The following is a 24,842-nucleotide window of genomic DNA, read 5'->3' as shown; positions in this document are numbered from 1 at the left end:
ATACAGTCCAAGAGTGGACAAACGTTTCTCATATGTTAACCCTCTTATTCCCGGAATCATTCTAGTGAATCTTCTCTGTATCCTCTCCAACATCCTTTCTTAAATAAGGAGACCAAAACTGCCCACAGTACTCCAAGTGATGTCTCACCAGTGCCTTATAGAGCCTCAACATCACATTCCTGCTCCTATACTCTATTCCTCTAGAAATGAATGCCAACATTGCATTCGCCTTCTTCACCACCGATTCAACCTGGAGGTTAACCTTAAGGGTATCCTGCACGAGGACTCCCAAGTCCCGTTGCCTCTCAGAACTTTGAATTCTTTCCCCATTTAAATAATAGTCTGCCCATTTATTTCTTCTGCCAAAGTGCATAACCATACACTTTCCAACGTTGTATTTCATTTGCCACTTCTTTGCCCATTCTTCCAATCTATCCAAGTCTCTCTGCAGACTCTCTGTTTCCTCAGTACTACCGGCCCCTCCACCTATCTTCGTATTGTCAGCAAACTTAGCCACAGAGCCATCTATTCCATAATCCAAATCATTGATGTACAATGTAAGAAGAAGTGGCCCCAACACGGACCCCTGTGGAACACCACTGGTAACCGGCAGCCAAGCAGAATAGGATCCCTTTATTCCCACTCTCTGTTTCCTGCCAATCAGCCAATGCTCTATCCATGTATGTAACTGTCCCGTAATTCCATGGGCTCTTATCTTGTTAAGTAGCCTCATGTGTGGCACCTTGTCAAAGGCCTTCTGAAAATCCAAATATACAACATCCACTGCATCTCCCTTGTCTAGCCTACTTGTAATTTCCTCAAAAAATTGTAATAGGTTTGTCAGGCAGGATTTTCCTTTAAGGAGTCCATGCTGAGTTCTGCCTATCTTGTCGAATGCCTCCAGGTACTCTGTAACCTCATCCTTGACAATCGACTCCAACAACTTCCCAACCACCGATGTCAAGCTAACAGGTCTATAATTTCCTTTTTGTTTCCTTGCCCCCTTCTTAAATAGCGGAGTGACATTTGCAATCTTCCAGTCCTCCGGAACCATGCCGGACTCTATCGACTTTTGAAAGATCATCGCTAATTCCTCCGCAATCTCCACAGCTACTTCCTTCAGAACATGCGGGTGCATTCCATCTGGTCCAGGAGATTTATCTACCTTTAGACTATTCAGCTTCCTGAGTACTTTCTCTGTCGTAATTGTGACTGTGCACACTTTTCTTCCCTGCCACCCTTGAGTGTCTGGTATACGGCTGACGTCTTCCTCAGTGAAGACTGATGCAAAATACTCGTTCAGTTCCTCCACCATCTCCTTATCTCCCATTACAATTTCTCCAGTATCATTTTCTATCAGTCCAATATCTACTCTCACCTGTCTCTTACTCTTTATATACTTGAAAAAGCTTTTAGTATCCTCTCTGATATTATCTGCTAGCTTCCTTTCATAGTTAATCTTTTCCCTCTTAATGACCTTCTTAGTTTCCTTTTGTAAGCTTTTAAAAACTTCCCAATCCTCTGTCTTCTCACTAATTTTTGATTCCTTGTATGCCCTCTCCTTTGCTTTAACTTTGGCTTTGACTTCTCTTGTCAACCATGGTTGCATCCTTTTTCCATTCGAAAATTTCTTCTTTTTTGGAATATACCTGTCTTGCACCTTCCTCACTTCTCGCATAAACTCCAGCCACTGCTGCTCTGCTGTCTTTCCCGCCAGTGTCCCTTTCCAGTCAACTTTGTCCAGTTCCTCTCTCATGCCACTGTAATTTCCTTTACTCCACTGAAATATCGATACATCAGATTTCGGCTTCTCTTTTTCAAATTTCACAGTGAACTCAATCATGTCATATGATGTCATATTAAGTCATATGAAAGGAAGTAATTACAGTATGCTAAGAAGGCAGTAAGACAGGAGCAAGACGTAAATAGATTTACCATTTCTTCAGTTGTATTCAAGGAAAAGAACCAATCTAATAACACGAATTAGGTTGAAAATTAAGATGCATTTTAGGGAATATTCACAGCATGTTTGGTGTAGTTTAGAATGGCTGAGACTTTCAAAGATGATTGGATATTATTATTAAATTCCAACTTGCTTTTAATATTTTTTCTATAATCAATCCTGAAAGAAACAAATTACTGATGTCAAGAAACTGATTAACTAAAACAAATACAGGTCGACCTTCACTAATCCGACTACCTGTAATCCAGTTCCTTCAGTAATCCGGCACTGATTTCAAATTTTCCACGCAACTGTAATTTTTAATTTCCCGGGCCACTGTACCGATCTGCTGCGCATTGTTTTGGTTGCGCTAGATCTGTTCACATGTTGACGCGCTCTTATAAGCACAGACAGGCGATTCCTGCTTGTTTTCCTGCATTTATTAATATCATTTGCCTGAGACGCGGCCGCCCGGCACCTGCCCGTCTCACCCGCCAGCGGCGAGGGAGCTGGCGCGCACTGGGCCGGTCCGCCTTCTCGCACGCCTGCTGGCAGTCGCGCACTGCCCTCCGGCGTCGCCTGGCCGGTGCTCTGTTCTCTTCTGCCTATGACTTCAGATCAGACGTGGCGACCCGCTGAATTTAAACATATTACTAAGCGGAGGAAAAGAAACTAACAAGGATTCCCTCAGTAACTGCAAGTGAAGAGGGAAGAGCCCAGCACTGAATCCCCAGCTGACTGGCGGTTGCGTGAAATGTGACGTGTAGAAGACGTCCTTTCTCTGACTTCTGCTTCTGCTCATCCAGACGTGCTGCCACCAACATCAACAGTTTTTGAAGAAACTGTTGTGCCAGTTTCAGCACCAGGTCCTAATGCTTCACTCATTTTTCAAGATGAAGATGTTGATGATCCTGACAATCCCACACTTGCAGACAGGTAACTTTGCCTGAAGGTATATTAAACGTCTCACTTTAGAAGCAGAAGTGCTCAACTGTTCTGAATAAATTAATTTCTGTACATTTACCTGTATCCTTTATTTTATCTGTGCCTGTACAGTATATTACTTTCTTAAAATTTCACTTGCTACTCATTTAATAGTTCTGTTTCATTATTACCTAACTAGTACTGATTTACATGATATTTTAAAGGTATGATGAGGCGGTTAGCTGTTGCTTAATGTCACCCTTCTGTAATTCGGCATTTTCACCAATGGTGCTGGATTATAGAAGGTTGACCTGTACAAGATTCAAAACTAATCTTATTAACTAATGGAGACAGTAATTTTCAAAATATAGATGCATCTTCTGAATGTTGTGGAGTATATTTCCCACCAGGGAAGTTTGAAGTTCTAACAAAAAATGGAATGAATCTGGTTAATTTTAAATGCTTCCACGTCACAACAGAAGCAGCTTAAATCCTAATAAAATGAAAAAGAAAACAAAATCTGTCATTTAACAAATTAGCTAGATCTGTGTTATGCCTCAATCATAATCATTTGGTCCATGCATTTTTTGTCATTTCACAGCCTCTTTCAACTCTCCACAGTGACCAGATCTTGAGGAGGGAAGAGATCAAATAGTTTAGAAGGTAGTGTCAAAGTAAAAAATAGCTGGCATTTCTTTCAACTTTTTAAAAAAAAACTTCTTTTAACTTTTTTAACTTTTAACACATTTAACTTCTTTAATTATCTGAGAGGCATTAAACAGAACTTTTCAGTGTATTTTTACCAGTATTTGTTCTATTTTTGTTGTTCTTTCCCTTTCCCTTTTTTTTAGCCTTCTCCCAGGACTTCCAAAATCTGGCATGATCAGGTACAGTAACTCAAGGCCAAACAATGTCATTGACTCTTACCTCCCCTCTGAAATGGCACAGTGAGACATACAGTTCAGGAGCAGTTAAGGATGGAAATAAATTCCAATCATGTCAGTGATATTCCTGTACCTTGAACGAATAAATAACTAGACGTTTGCTGTTGTGAGAAGTAAAATTGAGAGGGAAGTATTCAGTTATGATGCTTCAACTTTTGTGAGGGTTTTTTTTCCCCTGACATTGACTTTGTTTGAATGCATCAAGTTTCTCAAGGCATGCACTCCTGCTACTTATTTTCCAAATAAACAATTGCACTTTAATTTCCAATTTTGTGCTATCACATTCACTCAACTTGCTCATTGTTAGATGGAGAAGGTTGCTTTTCATTAAAGCTGACATTATTTTCCACGGTCCTTTCCAAATTAACCAACTTTTTCTCCAATACCTACCCTAGAGTAATCAGTGGTACTCCTTCTCTCATCAATTGATCTTCTGTTTAAAAACCTCCCACTCTTCAACCCATTCCTTCCGCGCTCTGCCTCCAGTTAGGACAGGCAGACTAAGTTATTTCATTAATGGATCCTGGCGTTCCTCTCCATCTCTTCATATTCTACAGTAACACTTTTCTTTCCACTTTATACATACTTCCGAGACAGGATTCTGTACCTCACCTGCTCTCCACCCAACAAATTAATGCTGGCACTTTCCATCTCCGCATGGCACTTGGTAAATGGATAATATTAATCACACTTTGCTCTCCACTACCAAAGTGCACTTTTTCTGGTTTTCACTCTCCATTTAGTGTAGTTGCGATCTCCTGTTTCTGTTCATCACTTCTCTTTTCCCTCTCTCTGGTCTACTTTACATTCTGTAACTGCTGTAAATAAGGTTGTTCCACTGTACACTATGGAAAATGTTTCCTGGCCTTGGGAATTTCCGTGCCTTGTTTGCAGATGCAGGAATAAAATATGTGCAATTAAACTTCAGAAAGAAATGGTTTTCAAGTTTGCTCTAGACAGGGAGGAGTCTGCCATATCCTGATTTTCATCTGTAAACGTGAAAATAACTTGCAAAACACAATCAGTATTATGTGTGAACATTTGGCATGAATGTACCGTATCTGGTAGCACAGCCCTTTAGCAATGTTGGTGCGTTGCCATTGTGTTTGGAAATACTACAATATTACCTATATTCTCCTCAGTTAAAACAATTAAAACAGTCTGAAAACTTGTACCAATCAACTGGCGGAGGTATTCAAAGACATTTTCAACCTCTTATGGCTATAGTCGGAAGTTCCCACTTACTTCAAAAGGGCATCAATTATACCAGTAGCCAGGAAGTGCAGGCTGAGCTGCCTTAATGACTGTCATCCAGTAGCACTCACATCTACCGCGATGAAATGCTTTCAGAGGTTGGTCACAGCTAGAATCAACTCCTATCTCAGTAAGAACCAGTACCCACTGCAATTTGCCTATCTCCACAATAGGTCAATGGCAAACGCAATCTCAATGGCTCTCCACGTGGCCTTGGATCACCTGGACAATAAAAATACCTATGTCAGGATGTTGTTTATCGACTATAGCTCAGTGTTTAACACCATCATTACTACAGACCTGATCAAAAAGCTACAGAACCTGGTCCTCTTACCTCCCTGTCAGATCCTCGACTTATTGACTGGAAGACCACAATCTGTGTTGATTGGAAATAATATCTCCACCTCACTGACAATCAACACTGGTGCACCACAGGGATATGTGCTTATCCCACTGCTCTACTCTCTCTATATTCGTGACTGTGTGGCTAGGCATAGTTCAGATGCCATCTATAAGTTTGCTGATGATACAACCATTGCTGGCAGAATCTCAGATGGTGATGAGAATGTGTACAGGAGCAAGATATACCAACTAGTTGGGCGGTGTCATAGCGATAACCTTACACTCAACACTAGTGAGACCAAAGAACTGATTATGGACTTCAGAAAGGGTAAGATGAGGGAACACAAACCAATCCTCACAGAAGAGTCAGAAGTGGAGAGAGAGAGAGCAGTTTCAAATCTAGTGTCAGTACCTCTGAGGATCTAACACCATATCAATGCAGCTATAAAGAAGGCAAGGTAGCAGTTATATTTCATAAGGAGTTTGAGGAGATTGGGTTTGTCACTGAAAGCACTTGAAAACTTCTGTAGATGTACCGTGGAGAGCATTCTGACCGGCTGCATCACTGTCTAGTATTGATGGGGCAGGGTAGGGGGCTACTTCACCCTTTCAAAGTTGCAGAAATTTGCAAAATTGGTCAGCTCCATCATGGGTACTTGCCTCTATAGTATCCGAGGCATCTTCAAGGAGCAGTGCCTCAGGAAGGCAATGTCCATCATTAAGGACCCCTACCACCCAGGGCATGCCCTCTTCTCATTGTTACCATCAAGAAGGAAGTACAGAAGCCTGAAGGCATACACTCAACAATCCAGGAACAGCTTCTGCCCCTCTGCCATCCAATTTTGAAATGAACATTGAATCCATGAACACTACCTCACTACTTTTTAAAAAAATTTCTGTTTTTGCACTACTTATTCCAACTTAACTATATAATTAATATTGTGTATGTATAAAAAAATTATTTTTTTCTCAAAGATATTGCATTGTATTGCTGCCACAAAATTAAAAATTTCACGACATATGCTGCTGATATTAAACCTGATTCTAATTCTGATAAGTGCCACAGCAAGAAATTACTGAAGAGGCTAAAACCTGGAATTATGTTGACGATGATGATTTCCAGTGATTATGCTGTCAAAGTCACTCTGGCTCATCAAGGGGAAGCTGATGAGTCGTCCCAACAAAGACTGTATCAAGAGTGTATTTTAGAGGATGTGTGGGAACATGGAGTGGTGGGACTGAATTTTCACGCCAGTAAACATTTGTCCACTAAAGCAATTTCCAAGCTTCAACCTTTCAGAGAGTGATATAATTCTACCACCTCTCTGAGCATGCGCTGCCAGGGGAGGTGGAAGAAGCACATGTGACAGCAATGCTGAAGAGGCATTTAAACATACACATGAACAGGCATGGAATGGAGGAATACCCACCATGTACAAGCAAACGGTATTAGTTTAGATTGGAATCATGATCACTGCCAACGCGGTGGACCAAAGGACCTACTCCTCCTGTAATGTATTGTTCTATGTTCTACGTAATTCATGACCCCAGGTTTTTAACCCATCTGCTAATAGAAATAGGTCCTTCCTGGTTTTCTCTGCAACCGAATCTCCCTTTAGCCTCCACTTTTCCAAAGAAACCACTACAGGCAATCCCTAAAATACTTCTCACCTGGTACTTGTAATGCTCCTCCATGCCCTCTCCAGTGCAATCACATTTTTATTTCAAGATGGGTAACCAGAATAGAATGCAGTATTCAAGCTGGGCCTAACTCGTATTGCGTACAATTCTAATGTAACTTCCTTGTTCTTATATTCTGCACCTTGGCTAATAAAGAAGCATCCAACTGTCCTTTTAACTATCTTATTGACCTGTCCTGCTACTCTTCTACCATAACTCTATGATCCCTTCGTTTCTCCACATACATTGATATCCTCCCGTTTCTTGTTTATGCCTTTGCTTCTCCAAATTTGCATTACCTCACACTTCTCAGGGCTGAATTTGATTTGTTCTTAATTTCCCACTGATCAGACCATCAGTCCCTTGGTCCACTTTTCTGTATCCTGATTCGCACATTTATGTCTCAGTTATTCATATTTTCTGATAAATCAAGATACATAGTTCAGTGGAACTCCATTAGCAAAAGCCTTCTAGCTTTATAAAAAAAAATACCCAAGATCAGTTATCCTCTGTAATCGTTATATCGTGCCTTGTTTAAAATCCAGGTAGACTAACTCAGATTCACTATTCACATTGATCCTTCTTGACCCCTCTTCAAAATTTCAATCAACTTTATCAGATATAATCTACCATTAATAATCCCTGCCTAATCTTTAATTAATCTGCATCTTCTTAACTGGCATATCACATTTCCATTCACCACCTTTATTTATTTAAGTGAGTTGAACAGTTAATTTGTCCTAGGTTTATGGTAATACCATTACTTTCATGTCATTATTTAATTTCATGTCATTACTTAATGTCATGTCATTAATGTCATTACTTTTTAACATGCTTGCAAAATGCTGACAGTGGTATGCAAACACCAAAGACACTGCCATCGACATTTCATGAGAATGTGGTGGGAAGGATGAGAAGCACATCAACATGGATCTCTGTTGGTTCCAGAGTTGAATATTATTCCATTCCCCCATTATAAAACACAGCCAGAGAGAGCACCCTGAGTCTCTGCCTCTCAACCCCCCATGCAGTTCAGCTTGGGAGATGATACGCTTAATAAGCAGGGATGTATGAAATCTACAAGTATGTATAAAGGGCCCAGTGGACCTCGGGAGAGATGAACTAAACAAAAAAAAAATCACCTCACCTTAGGAGGGGAAATGAATGCCGGAGTTTCCAGCTAAATGTATTGGTAAATGCCCCAGAGATGCCTGTGTGGCATTCACTTCACCCATCCTTGTGATCTTCCCTCCTACATATTACACAGCTGCAACAGGGTCAGCACGTTCTCAACTAATGATATAAACCTTATGCCACATGTAATTATAACCTTGCACAGTGTGAACAATAACACTAATTTAACTCTGTCTGTGAATACTTGACAGTACCTGAATTGCCTTCAGGAATTTTTCACAGAAGCTTTTGAAAACAATGCAGTATTCCTCCAGCTTAAACTTCTCATCTTCACAGAAATATTCTACCAAAGACTTTCTCAGCTTCTGGAACAATTCAATTTTTTCCCATATCACTTCCAGTTCTTTCTTTGCAGTCTGTAAATGAAAGGAAAATAAAGGCTTACGAAAGGTCACTTGAAGTATAAACAGATTATTTTAATATTCAGTTCTTCCATTTTGGCTCAATACATTTCACAAGCCCTTTAAAAAAGTATCCAGCTGGTGTACAGTGACTGAATTAGAATACATAGCATGCTGAAACTTAATTACGATTAAAGATGGAGGCTCTGATGAAAATTTGTATACAGCGAGGGATGGTTCAACAGCATCTGAATTCCTTTCTAAATCAAGCTACTGGGGGTTGTTTTACTTGCAGGGAAATACATTGATAAACACCAGGCTGTTATTTCAAAATAACCAGTGACATCTTTGACAGAATTATCTGAGTTAATGAGGGCTAGTAATGAGATTCTGGATTTCTTGACAGAGAGACCACAGTCAGTCTGTGTTGACAGGAACATCTCTGACTCCATCACACTGAGCACTGGATCCCCACAATGTGTGCTTAAGCCCATTGCTGTTTACACTGCTAACACATGACTGTGCAGCCAGATTCAAGGAGAACCTGATCATTAACTTTGCAGATGATACCACAGTGGTGGGGCTCATCAGCAAAAATGATGAAACTATGTACAGGGAGGAGGTACACCTAGAGAGCTGGTGCAGGGATAGCAACTTGATGCTTAATGTCACCAAAACCAAGGAGATGATCGTCGATTTCAGACCGTCTCAGCCTGAGCACACACCCCTCAGCATCAGCGGCTCCACAGTGGAGAGAGTGGAAAACATCAAGTTCCTGGGGGTGCAGATCTCGGACAATCTCACCTGGTCCAGGAACACCACTGGGATTGTGAAATGGGCCCAGCAGAGATTGCACTTTCTGAGGAAGCTTAAACAAGCATCACTCCCCACTAACATCTTAACTACATTCTACAGAGGCGTGGTTGAGAGTGTGCTGACCTTTTGCATCACAACCTGGTACTCCAGCTGCAGTGCTGTTGACAAAAAAATCCTTGCAGAGGGTGGTTAGGGGAGCAGAGAAGGTTATTGGGGTCTCCCTACCTTCTGTCCAAGACCTCATTCAGAGTCGATGCCCCCAGAAGACACGGTACATCATTAAAGACCCCTCTCACCCTCTCCATGAACTGTTTGTTCTTCTGCCATCAGGCAAATGTTACAGGAGCATCAAGACTAAAACCACAAGGCTACTAAACAGCTTCCTCCCACAGGCAGTCAGACTGCTAAATAGCTGCTCTACCTGACTCTGCTTTGGACACTTTTAACTTGCACTGGACACTTACAACTGATTTAACTGACATGTGGCTGTTGTGTTTTACTACTTATTGTTATGTTTATTATTTAGTGTTGCGTTTGTTATGTTATGATTACACTGCCCCTGAGAAACGCTGTCTCATTCTGCCCTGCAGAGCTGATGTATGGTTAGAATGACAATAAAGTTTTTTGAATCTTTGAATCTTTGAGTGATTTCAATTATATTTATCTATAGCTTTGAGTAAATTATTGCCTCAAGGTGTCTGTTATTATTGTAAAAACTGATCACATGGGTGGCACTCCTGAGTACCAATCAACTTCCTTCACATATATTCTAAGCTTTCCCTTCTGTCCAGCTGAGTAATGCAATAAGACAGAACAGAAATACCTTGTTCATTAAATGGTTTAAAATGAAGGTAAAAGACACCTAGGGGCCTAAAAAGATAACATTGTTAATCTGTACAATTATTTCTGCAAAGCAAAACAATAGAAGCAACACTCACAACACGCTGGAGGAACTCAGCAGGTCGGGCAGCATCCGTGGAAAAGATCGGTCGACGTTTTGGGCCGGAACCCTTCGTCAGGACTGTAGAGGGAAGGAGCAGAGGACCTAATAGGGTTCCGGCCCGAAACGTCGACCGATCTTTTCCACGGATGCTGCCCGACCTGCTGAGTTCCTCCAGCGTGTTGTGAGTGTTGCTTTGACCCCAGCATCAGCAGATTATTTTGTGAAAACAATAGAAGGCAAGGGAAGTCATTATCAAACTTCACAATGCTTTGATTAAACTGTGAATACTGCTGTTTCTGGGTGCCAGGAAATAAGGAAACATTCAGGCAATGAGAAGGACATGAGACATTTAGGTTTTCTGGGCTGGAAGTGGGCATCAGAAAGCAGATTCAAAGATCAACAAAATGGTCAAGAACAGAGAAAGAGTCTTGGAGTATTATTTCACATTACAATGTGGATGTGGTTAAAAAAGGAAATGATTTAGAGTGGTAAAACACGAAATGAACTTCTAGATGAAGTAATGAAGACAAATATCCTGCGATTACATATCAATTAGATTTCATAGAAGGATTACAAGTTGTTTATCTAGATCAATCTGTTATATAAGTAGAAACACCTTTAGTCATTATTACAGTAATTGGTATATTGAATTTTAAAACCACTTTTTGCAGTTTCTCTGTGTCCACGAATGCTTCTTTTCCTTTGAAATCACATTACTACATAGATGCATGTAGCCTAGAGTTTAAAGTCAAGTTTATCCACAAGTTAAAATACAAGAAACACTTTGAATTCATGTTACGGAAAGTACAACATTTAAATTAATTGAATCAACCCACAAGAATAGAGTTGTTCTAAAGCTTGATACTTGCTAGAGTTTTTGAAGGCAATATCCTCTCAGGGACCTTTATGCGAAACTTATGGGAATGATGTTAGTATTCAATCACTGCAGTTTATAACTGAATTCAGAAAAATGAAGGGGTGACCTCATTGAAACTTATTGAATGGTGAAAGGCCTTGATAGAGTGGATGTGGGGAGGATGTTTCCTATAGTGGGAGAGTCACTGCCACATAATAGGCTGACTAGATATTTGCATTAATGAGCGGGTGTACAGGTGTACCTAATAAAGTGGCCACTGAGTGTATACTTCTAAAGTCTGTAACAGCAGAAGAGAATATGGGACATGCATTGCAGTGAATAATGTTGACTTTCAGCAAACGTTTTTCCTTTGTCTTTCATGTCACGTCTCTTAGTCTGCATACATTAACAATATAATCAAGGATTATCAGCATTAAACAAAGTTTAAAATGCATTTGATTTCAAGGACTGTTGGCACAATCATAGGGAAATACACCAGAGATGGATATTTCCTGTAACAACCATATTATATATACAACCTGACTGTTTATTTGTGAGCAGTGGTACCTTTTCAAAAGATGCAGCCAAACAGAGATAGTATTTAAAACACAACCCCTCTGTCAGTTTATCATGATATAAAATACAGAAATTTTTGATATAACAAACTATAATGCCATTCATCCAGTGACTACTATCACAATAATGGATGCGAGTGTGTACTATTGCTATGGTGCCTCCAAAGATTGAGAGTTCAAATATAGCCATTTTTGTGTTATAATCAGAGAATGGCCATTAAAACTTTGGGATTAACATCAGAGTTTGAACACAATAGCTTGCCTCATCTGACGAGGTTAGCATATGCTGACTCCTAATGGTCTTGGCATAAGCAGAGATATAAACCATAACTCAAAACCAAACTAAGAAAATAAGATGGAAGTCTAAAATTTTATTCCTTCCAGAAATGGACCAGAACCAGAAAATGTGATAAGCACAAAGTCCAAAATTTGTAATTGCAGCAAAACTTACCTAAATGCCATGCTGCTAATTTTAATGCCAGAAATGAATGAGAGTAGATTTGATAGAGGTATACAAAATTATGAGAGGGTAGACAGGGTGAATGCAAGCAGGCTTTTTCCACTGAAGTTGGGTAAAACTAGAACTAGAGGACATAGGTTAAGAGTGAAAGTACTGTTGCAGGAAAACAGCATCAGTCATCAGTGACCCCAACCACCCAAGGCCATGCTCCCTTCTTGCTGCTGCCATCAGGAAGATGGTACTGGAGCCTCAGGACTCACACCACCAGGTTCAGGAACAGTTATTACCCCTCAGCCATCAGGCTCTTGAACCAAAGGGGATAACTTCACTCAACTTCATTTGCCCCACGTTTAAAATGCTCCCACAATCTATGGAATCGCTTTCAAGGTCCCTTCATTGCATGTTCTCGATATTTATTGCTAATTTATTTATTAAAATTATGGAAGGTGAAATATTTAAGGGGAACCTGAGGGGAAATTTCACTCAGAGGATGGTGAGAGTGTGGAATGAGCTGACAGTGGGAGTGGTGGATGCAGGTTCAATTCTAATGCTTCGGATGAGTACGTAGATGGGAGGGGTGTGGAGGGCTATGGTGCAGGTGCAGGCCAATAGGACTAGGCAGATAACAGGAATTCTGCAGATGCTGGAAATTCAAGCAACACACATCAAAGTTGCTGGTGAACGCAGCAGGCCAGGCAGCATCTGTAGGAAGAGGTGCAGTCGACGTTTCAGGCCGAGACCCTTTGTCAGGACTAACTGAAGGAAGAGTGAGTAAGCGATTTGAAAGTTGGAGGGGGAGGGGGAGATCCAAAATGATAGGAGAAGACAGGAGGTGGAGGGATAGAGCCAAGAGCTGGACAGGTGTGGCCACTGGGAGATCCTGCTTTCCCGACGCAGACTGGGAGACCGCTTTGCTGAACATCTACGCTCTGTCCGCCTGACGAAGGGTTTCGGCCTGAAACGTCAACTGCACCTCTTCCTACAGATGCTGCCTGGCCTGCTGCGTTCACCAGCAACTTTGATGTGAGGACTAGGCAGATAATAGTTTGGCATGGACTAGATGGGCCGAAGGACCTTTTCTGGTGTAGTAATGCTGTATAACTCTATAACTTGTATTAAATATTTATTTAATTTTGTATTAAAATCTTAACCAAACTCTACCTGTAGGAATGATATCATCTGAACTTCAAGCTCCGGATCTTCATGCAAATTTGTCCGCAGAGAATCAAGTCTTTCCTCCAGTTTATTCAGCTCTTCTGTCAACCCATCTTCAGATAATCTTGGATATTGAAGAGTGAGAAGTTAGCAAATCCATGGTTGTTTTTTTCCTCAATATTACACTGTCATTTTGAAGCTCTTGTATTCAGGCATTAAGTTTGCTGAAATGTAATTCAGACTCCATCACTCAAATAAATAATTTAATGTTCACTCTATATCATACACTTTATTACAATTCTGTCAGACTTCATCTTGGAATTGAAGCTGCTGAATGTGTCTGGTTTTCTGCACTTGTTACTAATAATTATTAACTGTCGACCTTGATGGTAACATCTTTCACTCTCAACCAATGAAGTCTTAGCTTATGTTATCCTCTTTTCTCTTGTCCTATCAGTATCCTAGCAGTATTACAGATGACTTGTTGGTTGAAATCCTCAGTCATCATTGAGAAATAATTTCCTCTGGTTTCCAAAATAATGAAACCTTTTAATATAGAAATGTTATTATTCTAATGTGTTGGGCACGTGGCCAAGTGGTTAAGGCATTTGTCTAGTGATCTGAAGGTCGCTAGTTCGAGCCTCAGCTGTGGCAGCGTGTTTGTATCCTTGAGCAAGGCACTTAACCACACATTGCTCTTGTGTTTGTGCAAGGAGTGGTGCCCCACACAGACGTCCAATCTGTGCCTTGTAAGGCACGAAAAAGCCCATCACAGGCCTCTCATGGTCTGAGTCGATGTTCCCTCCCTCTTTCCCTCCCCCCCATTCTAATATAATGGAGCATCTGGATAACAAAAACACCTACATTAGACTCCAATTTACTACAGCACTGCCTTCAATACCACAATTCCACACAAACCTATCTACAAACTCCTAAACCTAGGACTTGGCACCTCCCAATGCAACTAGATCCTTGACCTCCTAACCAACAGATTGCAATCTGTAAGGATAAGCCGCAACAATTCACATGATTATTCTCAGTCCTGGTAACCTGCAAGACTGTATCCTCAGTGCCTTATTTTACTCCCTATATACTAACAATTGTGTAGTTAGATTTTGCTCTAACATCACCTGCTAGCTCACAGGTGACAACAAAGTAGTGAGCCAGATCCCAAATGATTACAGATGGCATTCAAGGTGGAGACAGAGTGCCTAGTGGCATGGCATCAAGACAACAACTCACTTACTACCCATCAGGGCATTAGGGCAATAATGAAGGTCCTCCATCTCTGGCAGGGTTCAAGAATTCCTTCATCATGGCAGGAGCTTCCATCTTACTTAGTTTTTGCTAATGTCAGTCATGCAAGTCCCAGATGGAGGCTCAAGAATACCATCACACTCAGATGTAAAAGGATTCTTCACTGCTGTTTCCATAACAATTTTGTTTTATTAGTCAGGATTGTTAGTCCAGAGCCGAACCCCCAAACTTGGAGGAGTGGTGGACCCCCAAATCTGGAGAAGTGTCTGTAGTCTAGCCTCTACCTTTTGACCTGATTGGCATGGGTGACCCATTACTCCACACAACATAGCTTTGTGGGTCATGAGGCAGACAAGCCTCCAAACCTCCAAACCACAACAAGGTTGTGGTCCTCTTGGAGGAAGACAACCGCCTGTGCCTCAACATCTGCAAAACAAAAGAGCTTGTCATTAACTTCAGGAAGTGGGAAGGGGTACACACTCCAGTTTATATCAATGCACTGAGGTGGAGATATTTTAGTGCTTCAAGTTTCTCAGTGTACGTATTAACAGCATCTTGTCCTGAGTCCAGCCATGTGAATATTATGGCCAATGAAGTACAGCAGAACCTCTAATTCCTCAGAAGGCCAAGGAAATGTGGGAAGTCCTCTGTAATCCTCACTAATACACCATTGAGATTGTCTACATTTCCCGCTGTCTCAGGAAAGCAGCCAACGTCATGGAGGACCTGCCACACCCTGGTCTGATACTCTGCTTTTCCTTGATTCAGGCAAAAGCTTGAAACCATGTATCACCAGGCTCAAGGACAGTTTCAATCCTGCTGTTAGAAGACTTTTGAATGGATCTCTTGTACAACAAAGATGAACTCTTGATCTCTCAGTCTACCTCGTCATGAACCTTGCATCTTATTTATGTGCATACCCTGCCCTTTCTCTGTAACTGTAACATTACTTTCTACATTCTCTCATTGCATTCCTTTAGAACTACTTTGATATACATATGTTTGTAATGATCAATCTGGTTGGCATGAAAAACCAGGCTTTCACTGTGACAATAATAAACCAATATCCAATATCTAATTAGCAGTGTATAACTTCACAAAAATGTGGCTAGTGCTTAGATATATGTTAATATTTATTAATTGTTCTCCATGCAGCATAATATCTAAAAGCCCAGAAATCTAACTGCGTAACATACTATTCTGGAAGCAAATTGCTCAACAAAGGATGACGTAAGCTCATTTTATTGCCAGATCATTGCAGGCCCTAATAATGAAACAAGAACAATATGATACACTGTAGCACTCAAAATTTCCACACAGATAGGACAAAGAGCAGAGAAGAAGGATTATAAAAAGTTTTCGGGATACAACCAAACAGAAATTTACTAGGAAGAGAAAACCAAGCAACACACACAAAATTTGGAGAAACTCAGCAGGCCAGGCAGCATCTATGGAGAAGAGTACAGCCGACATTTCGGGCTGAGACCCTTCAGCAGGACAGAACTTTTACTAAGTTTTTACAGAATTTTACAAAGATGTTTGATTTTAATACTGTATGTGGCCGTGTATTACAGTATATGCATTAGATATGTAAATGGATGGGCAAAGTTCAGAAGGTTATAATAGGACAAACGCAGGGGAATGAGACCTGCTTAAAAGGGTACCTTGGTCGACATGGATGAGTTGGGCTGAAGGGCCTATTTCAGTGCTGTATTATTCTATAAGTCTCTATGACTCTGTGAGACTGACTTGACAAAGCTGTAAGAAATCCTGATATGAGACCAGAGCCACATGAAGAACAGCACAAAAGTGCAGAATTAATTCAACTATATTTGAATCAATGTGCGATAAAAGCAAAAGCCACAAAGCAAGTGACAAAACATTTGCAGGCAGAGGAAATTAGAGGCATTAAGGTATGCATTGCATACAGAAATGTTAGCGTTCACTAGTTGAGTCAGATTTGCAAGTTTGTGCATTTTGACTTCACTATTGCACGTCAATCTAAAACGGGGCCATGGGGAAGGAATTTCATCCTACCTAGCAGCTGCACCAATGTGTTCCAATTTATCCGGGAAAGAGAGAAGGTTTTTGTCTTTTTTTCCTGCTTCCTGTTGAAGAAAGAAAGATTGTCATTCTTACAGAGGAATGAGGTGGAATGCAGTTCTGACGTTAAGGGACCCAAATTCACCAGAGTGAGGAACTCTGTTCCAAACCACAGAAATTTGAAAAAATCCCACATTTGCATATAACGTATTTGTGATTAATTTAAATAGCAAATTTTAAACTCCAGCCTCTGGAATTCAATATACTTCAGTGTCTACCAACAGCGTACCACTCAAATTTTGTTCTGCAGTTGATTTATGCTACTTGGACAAATATTCTGAGTAAAGACATATTGGATTATTTTGTGCTTGAAGCTGACTTCTGTATGGGTAGTGAAGAGGTAGCCTACAAAGAGAACTGGTGAGGAAAAAAAAACTGTGGCAGCTGAAAATAAAAGCATAACCAGGAGTGCAAAAAATAAGCCAACCTCACAGTTAAAGCTTGTTTTCCATACACTTGATACTTGCATTTAGGGAGCCTAATGTGCAATGATGCAATTGCCTTATTTGCTGAATCGTGGAAAACCATCAAAGAACCACCCCATCATACACTCAGTGGCCACTTTATTAGGTATAGAAGGTATCTACTAAAGCGGCCAGTGAGTGTATTTATCTTTTGTAGAACTGTTAATGTTTCTCTTTCAGTTTCATGTCTTAACTTACCATTCTGATAAATAAAACTATCAGTTCAGATGCCATTGAAATGGAATTTTCCTCCCAAAAGGAGAATTTAAATAACTCAAGTAAAATGACATGCATCAAAGTAAAGCAGTCACAATGCATTCCACAAATCGAAACACTTGAAATTAAAGGATATTAGTTTTGGACCACAATTTGACTGGGAGCTTCGAAGAAAAGAAAGTCTTCCCAGGTGCCTAAAAATGTAGGAAAATGAATTATGATAAAACCATTCAAAAACAACAAGGGTGAGACTTTGGTTAACATCCCTTCAAGGCCCGAAAGATCTCGTCAGGAGCTGATTTATGTCAATTACAGGTCGAACACTACCAATCCAGAATGAGTGGACCTGTGCAGAGCCGGATTAGTGATTTTGCCAAATCACAGGTGGCTTGGATTAATTAAATTAACACCTCTAACCTACTTGATGATGAACTTACCCTTGGATAACAACGAAAAAAGAAATGACAAGTGAAAAACAATTAGAACATAGAACGTAGAAATCTACAGCACATTACAGGCCCTTCGGCCCACTATGTTGTGCCAACCATGTAACCTGTTCTAGTAGCTGCCTAGAATTTCCTGATCGCATGGCCCTCTAATTTTCTAAGCTCCATGTACCTATCTAAGAGTCTCTTAAGAGACTCTATTGTATCTGCCTCTACCACCTTCACTGGCAGTGCATTCCATGCACCAACCACTCCGTGTGAAAAACTTATCTCTGACATTCCATTGTACCTACGTCCAAGCACCTTGAAACTATGCCCCTTTGTATTAGCCATTTCAGCCCTGGGAAAAAAGCCTCTGGCTATCCACACGATCAATGTCTCTCATCTCATTATACACCTCTATTAGATCACCTCTCATCCTCTGTCGCTCCAAGGAGAAAAGGCCAAGTTCACTCAACCTATTCTCATAATGCATGCTGTCCAATCCAGGCAACATCCTTGTAAATCTCCTCTGCACTCTCTCTATATCCTTCCTGTAATGAGGTGACCAGAACTGAACACAGTAATCCAGGTGGGGTCTAACTAAGGTCTTATATGGTTGTAACATTACCTCATGGTTCTCGAACTCAATCCTACGGTTGATGAAGGCCAACACACCATACGCCTTCTTAACAACACTGTCAACCTGTGCAGCAGCTTTGAGTGTCCTATGGACATAGACCTCAAGATCTTGCTGATCCTCCACACTGCCAAGAGTCTTAACATTAATATTATATTCTGCCTTCAAATTTGACCTACCGAAATGAACCACTTCACACTTACTTCACAAATTCCTGTACTGGTCTGCCAGAGTCAACTGCACTCTGAAGCTGCTTTATAAACAGAGGGCGATATTCAGCCTTCAAAGTGCATAATATCCTATTCTCCAGGGATTGAATTATCGATGTACAGTTAGGTGGTGGATAGATACTGTAAACATTATTCTTTGTTAAGGATTCTGCTTTTAGTGTTAGGGCAATGTAACTGGTGGATATGTACATAATTCACAGCCACCGACATTGAGTTGGGGTTCACTCTGAAGGGTGGGTCTGAGGTGATGATGGAATTACATGAAGGGTTTTTAGCATGCTTTGTGTTCAGGTTTTGGAGTTCAATAAAATGTGTAATGGTTTTCCCTTAAACATAAAAGCATTAGAGCAGCCCAACACAGTGACATGATCTTTTGATGCTTTATAACCTGTTGGTGATTCTGCATCCTCTGTAGTGTTCGTCTTGGAGTGCAATGCCAATATAAGGCTCTTCCATCCGCATTGGAGACCTGCTCAGGTCTTAAATTTTCATCAGAAACTAACTTAGCAAACTCATCAACAAGCTCAGCAGCTGCTTCTTTATCTGCTGACCATTTTTCACCACATACTGCATGAAGTTTTATGCCATGTTGCTGATTGGAAACACTGATGCCACCCTTCACTGTAATCACACTCCTAATCCAGTCCGAATTCTTCATGAAATAATTTCACTTGTTCCTTCACCATCCCTCCTGATGGTTCTACACCTTCACTAACGTGGAGTTTAACCCACTTTATGAAAACTTTTATTTAGTTGTAAACATCTTCCATCTTCATTGTTTTCCTTATGCATGCCTGTTTTTTGATTCACAGTCAGCAAAGAACTGGAGCAACTTTTCTTTTTGTTTCTTTATATCATAAACTGTGGACGAGCCAATACGAGTCGGATATGCTTTTTACAGACACACCACTGTCGAGTTTTTTCAGAACTTCTACCTTATCTTGTATGGGGGTGGGGGGGGGGTAATTGATAAGTTCATGGCCTAAGGTAGAAGGAGTCAATTTTAGAAAACCTAGCAGATTTATTTCTCAACATAGTTCCCTCCTACATTTACACACTTAGTCCAGCGGTCGTGGAGCATACGAATCCCTTCTTTGTAGAAGTTGACGTCTTGGACCTCCAGAAAGCGGTCCACAGCAGGGATGATTGATAAGTTCGTGGCCTGAAGTGGAAGGAGATGAGTTATTAATTTCAAACTTTCTGCATAATCACTCAAGGAGTTGAACTGCACTTGCACGTAACGAGAGCTGTATAACTCATCTCCTTCCACCTCAGGCCACGAACTTATCAATCACCCCACTGTGGACCACTTCTACAAAGAAGGGATCCTTATGCTCCACAACCGCTGGACTAAGTGTGTAAATGTAGGAGGGGACTATGTTAAAAAATAAATGTGCTATGTTTTCTAAAATTGACTCCTTCTACCTTAGGCCATGAACTTATCAATCACCTCTCATAAAGATAACGTTGCACTTTGCACTTCCTTTGTTCAATGAAGACATGACTGGCACTAGATAAGCACAGGTTATAAAAATAAATACAGAATAACACAGAAGAATGGCAAGCTTCTTTTAAAGACCGTGCCAACAGCTGATTCAGTCATTGGTGCCATCTAAACAGTGGCGATGGGTTGGCACGGCAATGCTGGCAAAAATTACGTCTGAACCAACGGTGGATCCAGATTAGTGACTGCCGGATTTGAGGTGGTCGATCTGTACATGTTTTCTACCCGTTTTAGTTCGAAATAAATGTCATAAGTATTAGTACAAATTATATATCTTTAAATTCATTTAAAAATGCATTGTTAAATGTTTCTAAAATAAATGGCTAATAACTTCATTTCTGCAGTTGGATGTCATTATCCATGAGAAAATAGGACATGGACTTCCTATTGATAATAGACTGGTGGATACTTTCATACCCTCTTTTGTGCACCCATTACATCCCCATAAAAAACACAAATGTCCATAATGAAAAATATCAATTGAAAAGCATTAAAATTCATTAATAAATACACTACCTTAATAACAGTAAGACCATAAGACATTGGAGCAGAATTAGCCCACTGAGTCTGCTGCACCATTCCAGACTGGCTGATTTATTATTCCTCTCAACCCTATTCTCCTGCCTTTTCCCTGTAACCTTTAACACCCTTACTAATCAACAACTTATCTACTTCTGCTTTAAATACACCCAATGACTCGGCCTCCACAGTTGTCTGTGGCAATGAATTCCACAAGTTCACCACCCTCTGGCAAAAAAAATTCCTTATCTCAACAAAAAAATTTAAAAATTATAATAAAATACATACACCTTTAATCTTGAGTGCTATATCATTTTGAGGGGAATGATGGTGCTCAGCCACTTTTCATGCATTCGAAGATTCAAATGCATTTATTATCAAAGAACGTTGTAGATTTGTTTGCTTGCAGGCAGTCGCAAAGCAAGGAACCCAAAAGAACCCAATTTAAAAAATAAGACCAAACACCTGTGCTCACAGAGAAAGAGAAAAAAAAAACACAAAACAAATCATATAAACAACAGAAGTGAGCAACAACAGCAGCATTCCAAACCAAATTGAATCCTTTGATCCAAATCCTTGGAGCAGCCTAGAGTAGGCCCAAAGCCTTGGTATTCAGTCCTTCATGTTAACGGGACAAATCACCTCTAAATTTGCAGACACGAAGCACAGCAACCAGGCACAGTCTCACAGCTTTAGCGTCGTGGAGAGAGGAGCCCCCAGACTATCAGGGCTGGCGTTTAAATTGTCCAAACCTCACACTAGCACTCAGCCCCGCTGTGGCGAATCACTCCACGCCTAGATTTCGCTGCCTGAGAAGCCGTTTTTGACCTCCGTAATCAGCTCAGTGCCCAGAGCAATCCAACCTTGCCCAACACTGTGCCTTCCAGTCTATCTGGGCCGGCATTTACATTGTCCAAACAGTGTACTGTGCCTTGCATTAGGACCCGGGTCTCAACGCAGTGAATTGCTCTAATCTTAGAACACGATGCCTAATGATTCGCTTTGGACCTGGGTTTCTGTGCCAAGGAAGCTGTTTTCAACTTCACCAAATCAACTCAGCGCTTACAGTGATCCGCCCTCATACCCGGGTTAGTAGGATGGGCATCAAAAATCCTCTGTCCCGTCTTCTCCTCTCTGACTCGTTCACTCCAACCAGCACGGCTCCAACTCCAAGGGAGCCCATTTTACAGTGCACCAGCAGGGTGAGTCTCGTGAATTCACTTTGCCTTCGCTCACCTCTTCATTGTTTGCGGTGATAATACACAACAATTTTTCTTCAAAAAAATGTGTTATCAGTAATGTTTTTAATCAAATTTCTTTGCTTTTGAACCACCAGTAAGCTGTTGCATGTCTTTGGTAGTGTCATCTTAAGCATTGGTGATGTGGGGTGAATTGCTGGTTGTTCTTCTGGGTCAACAGCTGTTGATTGAGGAGCCGAAGGCTGAGAGGAAGATGAGTCTGGGTGCAACATGGTGGCAGGGAAGAGGCACAGAACTCTAATTGTTTCACTGGCTTTGCAGCTGGCTTAGTTTTAATAAAGAACTCTCACAGGCAGAAGAATATATCTGTATGCACTTGTGCTGTTTTGGAGGCATTTCAAATCTTTCTGGTGCAGCTCTGGTCTGGGACTGACCTTGTGAGTTTGCAGGTCCACAGATAGTGAATCAACAGATAATGAGGTCATTGTGTCTAAACCTTTACAGATTAGAAACATGCAGCATTTTGACAAACTGAATATTTTATATAAAGGCTTATACTCGTTGGAATTTAGAAGATTGAGGGGGGATCTTATTGAAACGTATAAAATCCAAAAGGGATTGGACAGGCTAGATGCAGCAAGATTGTTCCCGATGTTGGGGAAGTCCAGAACAAGGGGTCACAGTTTGAGGATAAAGGGGAAGCCTTTTAGGACTGAGATGAGGAAAAACTTCTTCACACAGAGAGTGGTGAATCTGTGGAATTCTCTACCACAGGAGACAGTTGAGGCCAGTTCATTGGCTATATTTAAGAGGGAGTTAGATATGGCCCTTGTGGCTAAAGGGATCAGGGGGTATGGAGGGAAGGCTGGTGCAGGGTTCTGAGTTGGATGATCAGCCATGATCATACTGAATGGCGGTGCAGGCTCGAAGGGCCGAATGGCCTACTCCTGCACCTATTTTCTATGTTTCTATGTTTCTAAAAATTATCTGGTAAAATTCATTTGGATTTTTTTCATTCCATTTATACTCTGCATAACTTCATTGAAGACTTATTCCGGCAGTGTTGCCACTGTTGGGAGCTGTACTCACAGTCACTGAGGAGTGCTTTCCTTGAGCTGTTGACGCAATCAGAAAGCATCTGCTACTGTGTTTCATCCAACAACACAATTCAGTAAACCCATTACGTTCAAGATTTTGTTGAAAAGTTACTTTTTTCCTGACATTAAAACAAGGGAAGTTATTATTTTCATTGCATTTCTATTTCCAAGTCAGCAACAAAACAACTAACTTTACACATAGAAGGAATTCATAGTAAGGTCTTCTTTATCTTTAGAATGCTCACCATGGCCACAAAGTGCATTAGGTTCATGCCAGGTTTATTTGCTTTGATGTCAGCGAGTTTCAATAACGATGCAATACGAAATCCTGCAGCATTTCCTGAATATCCTCCCTGTAAGTGGAATGACGACAATAGGTGAATGTGAATGGTGACAAAAAACCTGCGTGATTTGCTTTTGTAACGAGAACAGTTGGAATGCTCTGGTACCTCAATTAGCACTATCCGCAGGGTAATAATTTCTAATAGCACTATTGATCCTCTGGGACGAACACATACCTGCTGGCTCCCTTTGTACTTGAGTAAATGGAATCCTGGTGCCAAACTCTCTCCAGTCAATCTCAGGAGTTAAGGGATAGAAGACAAGCAAACTAGTGCTGTGATGGCTGGGTAAGCAGTGTCAACATCTGGTGGGTCTGGGTCTGTATTCACTAGAATTCAGAAGAATGAGGGGTGACCCATTTGAAACCTATTGAACGGTGAAAGGCCTTGATAGAATGGATGTGGAGAGGATGTTTCCTATGATGGGAGAGTCTAAGACCAGAGGACACAGACTCAGAATAGAGGGGCGTCCTTTTAGAATGGAGATGAAGAGGAATTTCATTAGCCAGAGAGTGGTGAATCAGTGGAACTCTTTGCCACAGGCAGCTGTGGAGGCCAAGTCTTTATGTATATTTAAGGCAGAAGTTGATAGATTGTTGATTGGTCAGGGCATGAAGGGATACAGGGAGAAGGCAGGAGATTGAGGTTGTGAGGAAAATTGGATCAGCTGTGATGAAATGCCGGAGCAGATGTAATGGGCCAAATGACCTAATTCTGCTACTATATCTTATGTTCTCATCTGAGATGTTGGAGCTCAGGCTGCACTCTGACCATATAGTGAGTGCATGATATTATTGTGAACTGGCAGCATCTGCACCACAGGTTGATACGCTGTCTGGATCCTAAACTTCCTCTTACTACAGCTCTCCCCAGTCCAGCAATCATCACTGAGTTTGTTTCCATACCTATCAGAAGGTAATGATATGGACAGTCTGTCAATACATGGAGTAGCTGATCATTCCCAGCAATGGCCATACTCTCCAAGTTGATCAGGATGCAACCATGAGCTCAGCTTAGCGCTGAGCGGCCACATAGCTCTCCCCGGACAGCCCAAGGCCAGTAATCACAGACAACTTCTCGTTTCTGAGCCATGAGTGATTTATTATTAAACTCGTGCTCAGTTCCCAGCAGAGCAACACACCTCTCTCGAAGTAAAGCTGATTGCATTAGTGCTGGTTGCATCTGGGAGTGCATCTAGAGTGCTAAGCCAGGGACCAGTGCGGTTGTTTAGTATTCTGCTGTGTAAAGTGGTAACACCATTAGAAAACAGGAAGCCTGAATATAATTGAAAACAGAATGATTACCAGGAAGTCCTCAATGCATTTAGAGACTGAGTGTAGGTTTTATTTTCAGCAGATCGATGCACACTCTACGCAATATTCCATTACATCAGTCCAATGGAAATAAACATAGAATGGGGT

General features: G+C 41.0%; 1 protein-coding gene and 1 long non-coding RNA gene across 7 annotated transcripts in view; one reads left to right on the top strand and one right to left on the bottom strand.

The window, feature by feature from the left end:
* Positions 1–13,689, top strand: part of LOC134353026 (uncharacterized) — a 42,638-nt gene extending 28,949 nt beyond the window's left edge. The window contains exon 3 of the long non-coding RNA XR_010019530.1: positions 13,439–13,689. This is a non-coding gene — a long non-coding RNA (uncharacterized LOC134353026). The remainder of the gene's footprint in view (positions 1–13,438) is intronic.
* Positions 1–24,842, bottom strand: part of fhdc2 (FH2 domain containing 2) — a 69,160-nt gene that overhangs the window by 5,303 nt on the left and 39,015 nt on the right. For all 6 annotated transcript variants that reach the window (XM_063060815.1, XM_063060814.1, XM_063060816.1 and 3 more), the window contains 4 exons: positions 23,326–23,433; positions 16,721–16,791; positions 13,433–13,550; positions 8,475–8,636 (listed from right to left, as the gene is read on the bottom strand). In XM_063060815.1, coding sequence (XP_062916885.1) covers positions 8,475–8,636; positions 13,433–13,550; positions 16,721–16,791; positions 23,326–23,433 — 459 coding nt within the window. The remainder of the gene's footprint in view (positions 1–8,474; positions 8,637–13,432; positions 13,551–16,720; positions 16,792–23,325; positions 23,434–24,842) is intronic.

This window comes from Mobula hypostoma, chromosome 10 (genome assembly GCF_963921235.1).
Source record: "Mobula hypostoma chromosome 10, sMobHyp1.1, whole genome shotgun sequence".
NCBI classification, from domain to species: domain Eukaryota; kingdom Metazoa; phylum Chordata; class Chondrichthyes; order Myliobatiformes; family Myliobatidae; genus Mobula; species Mobula hypostoma.
Note: the sequence above shows the minus strand (reverse complement) of the source record. Positions and strands in the feature narration are given on the sequence as shown.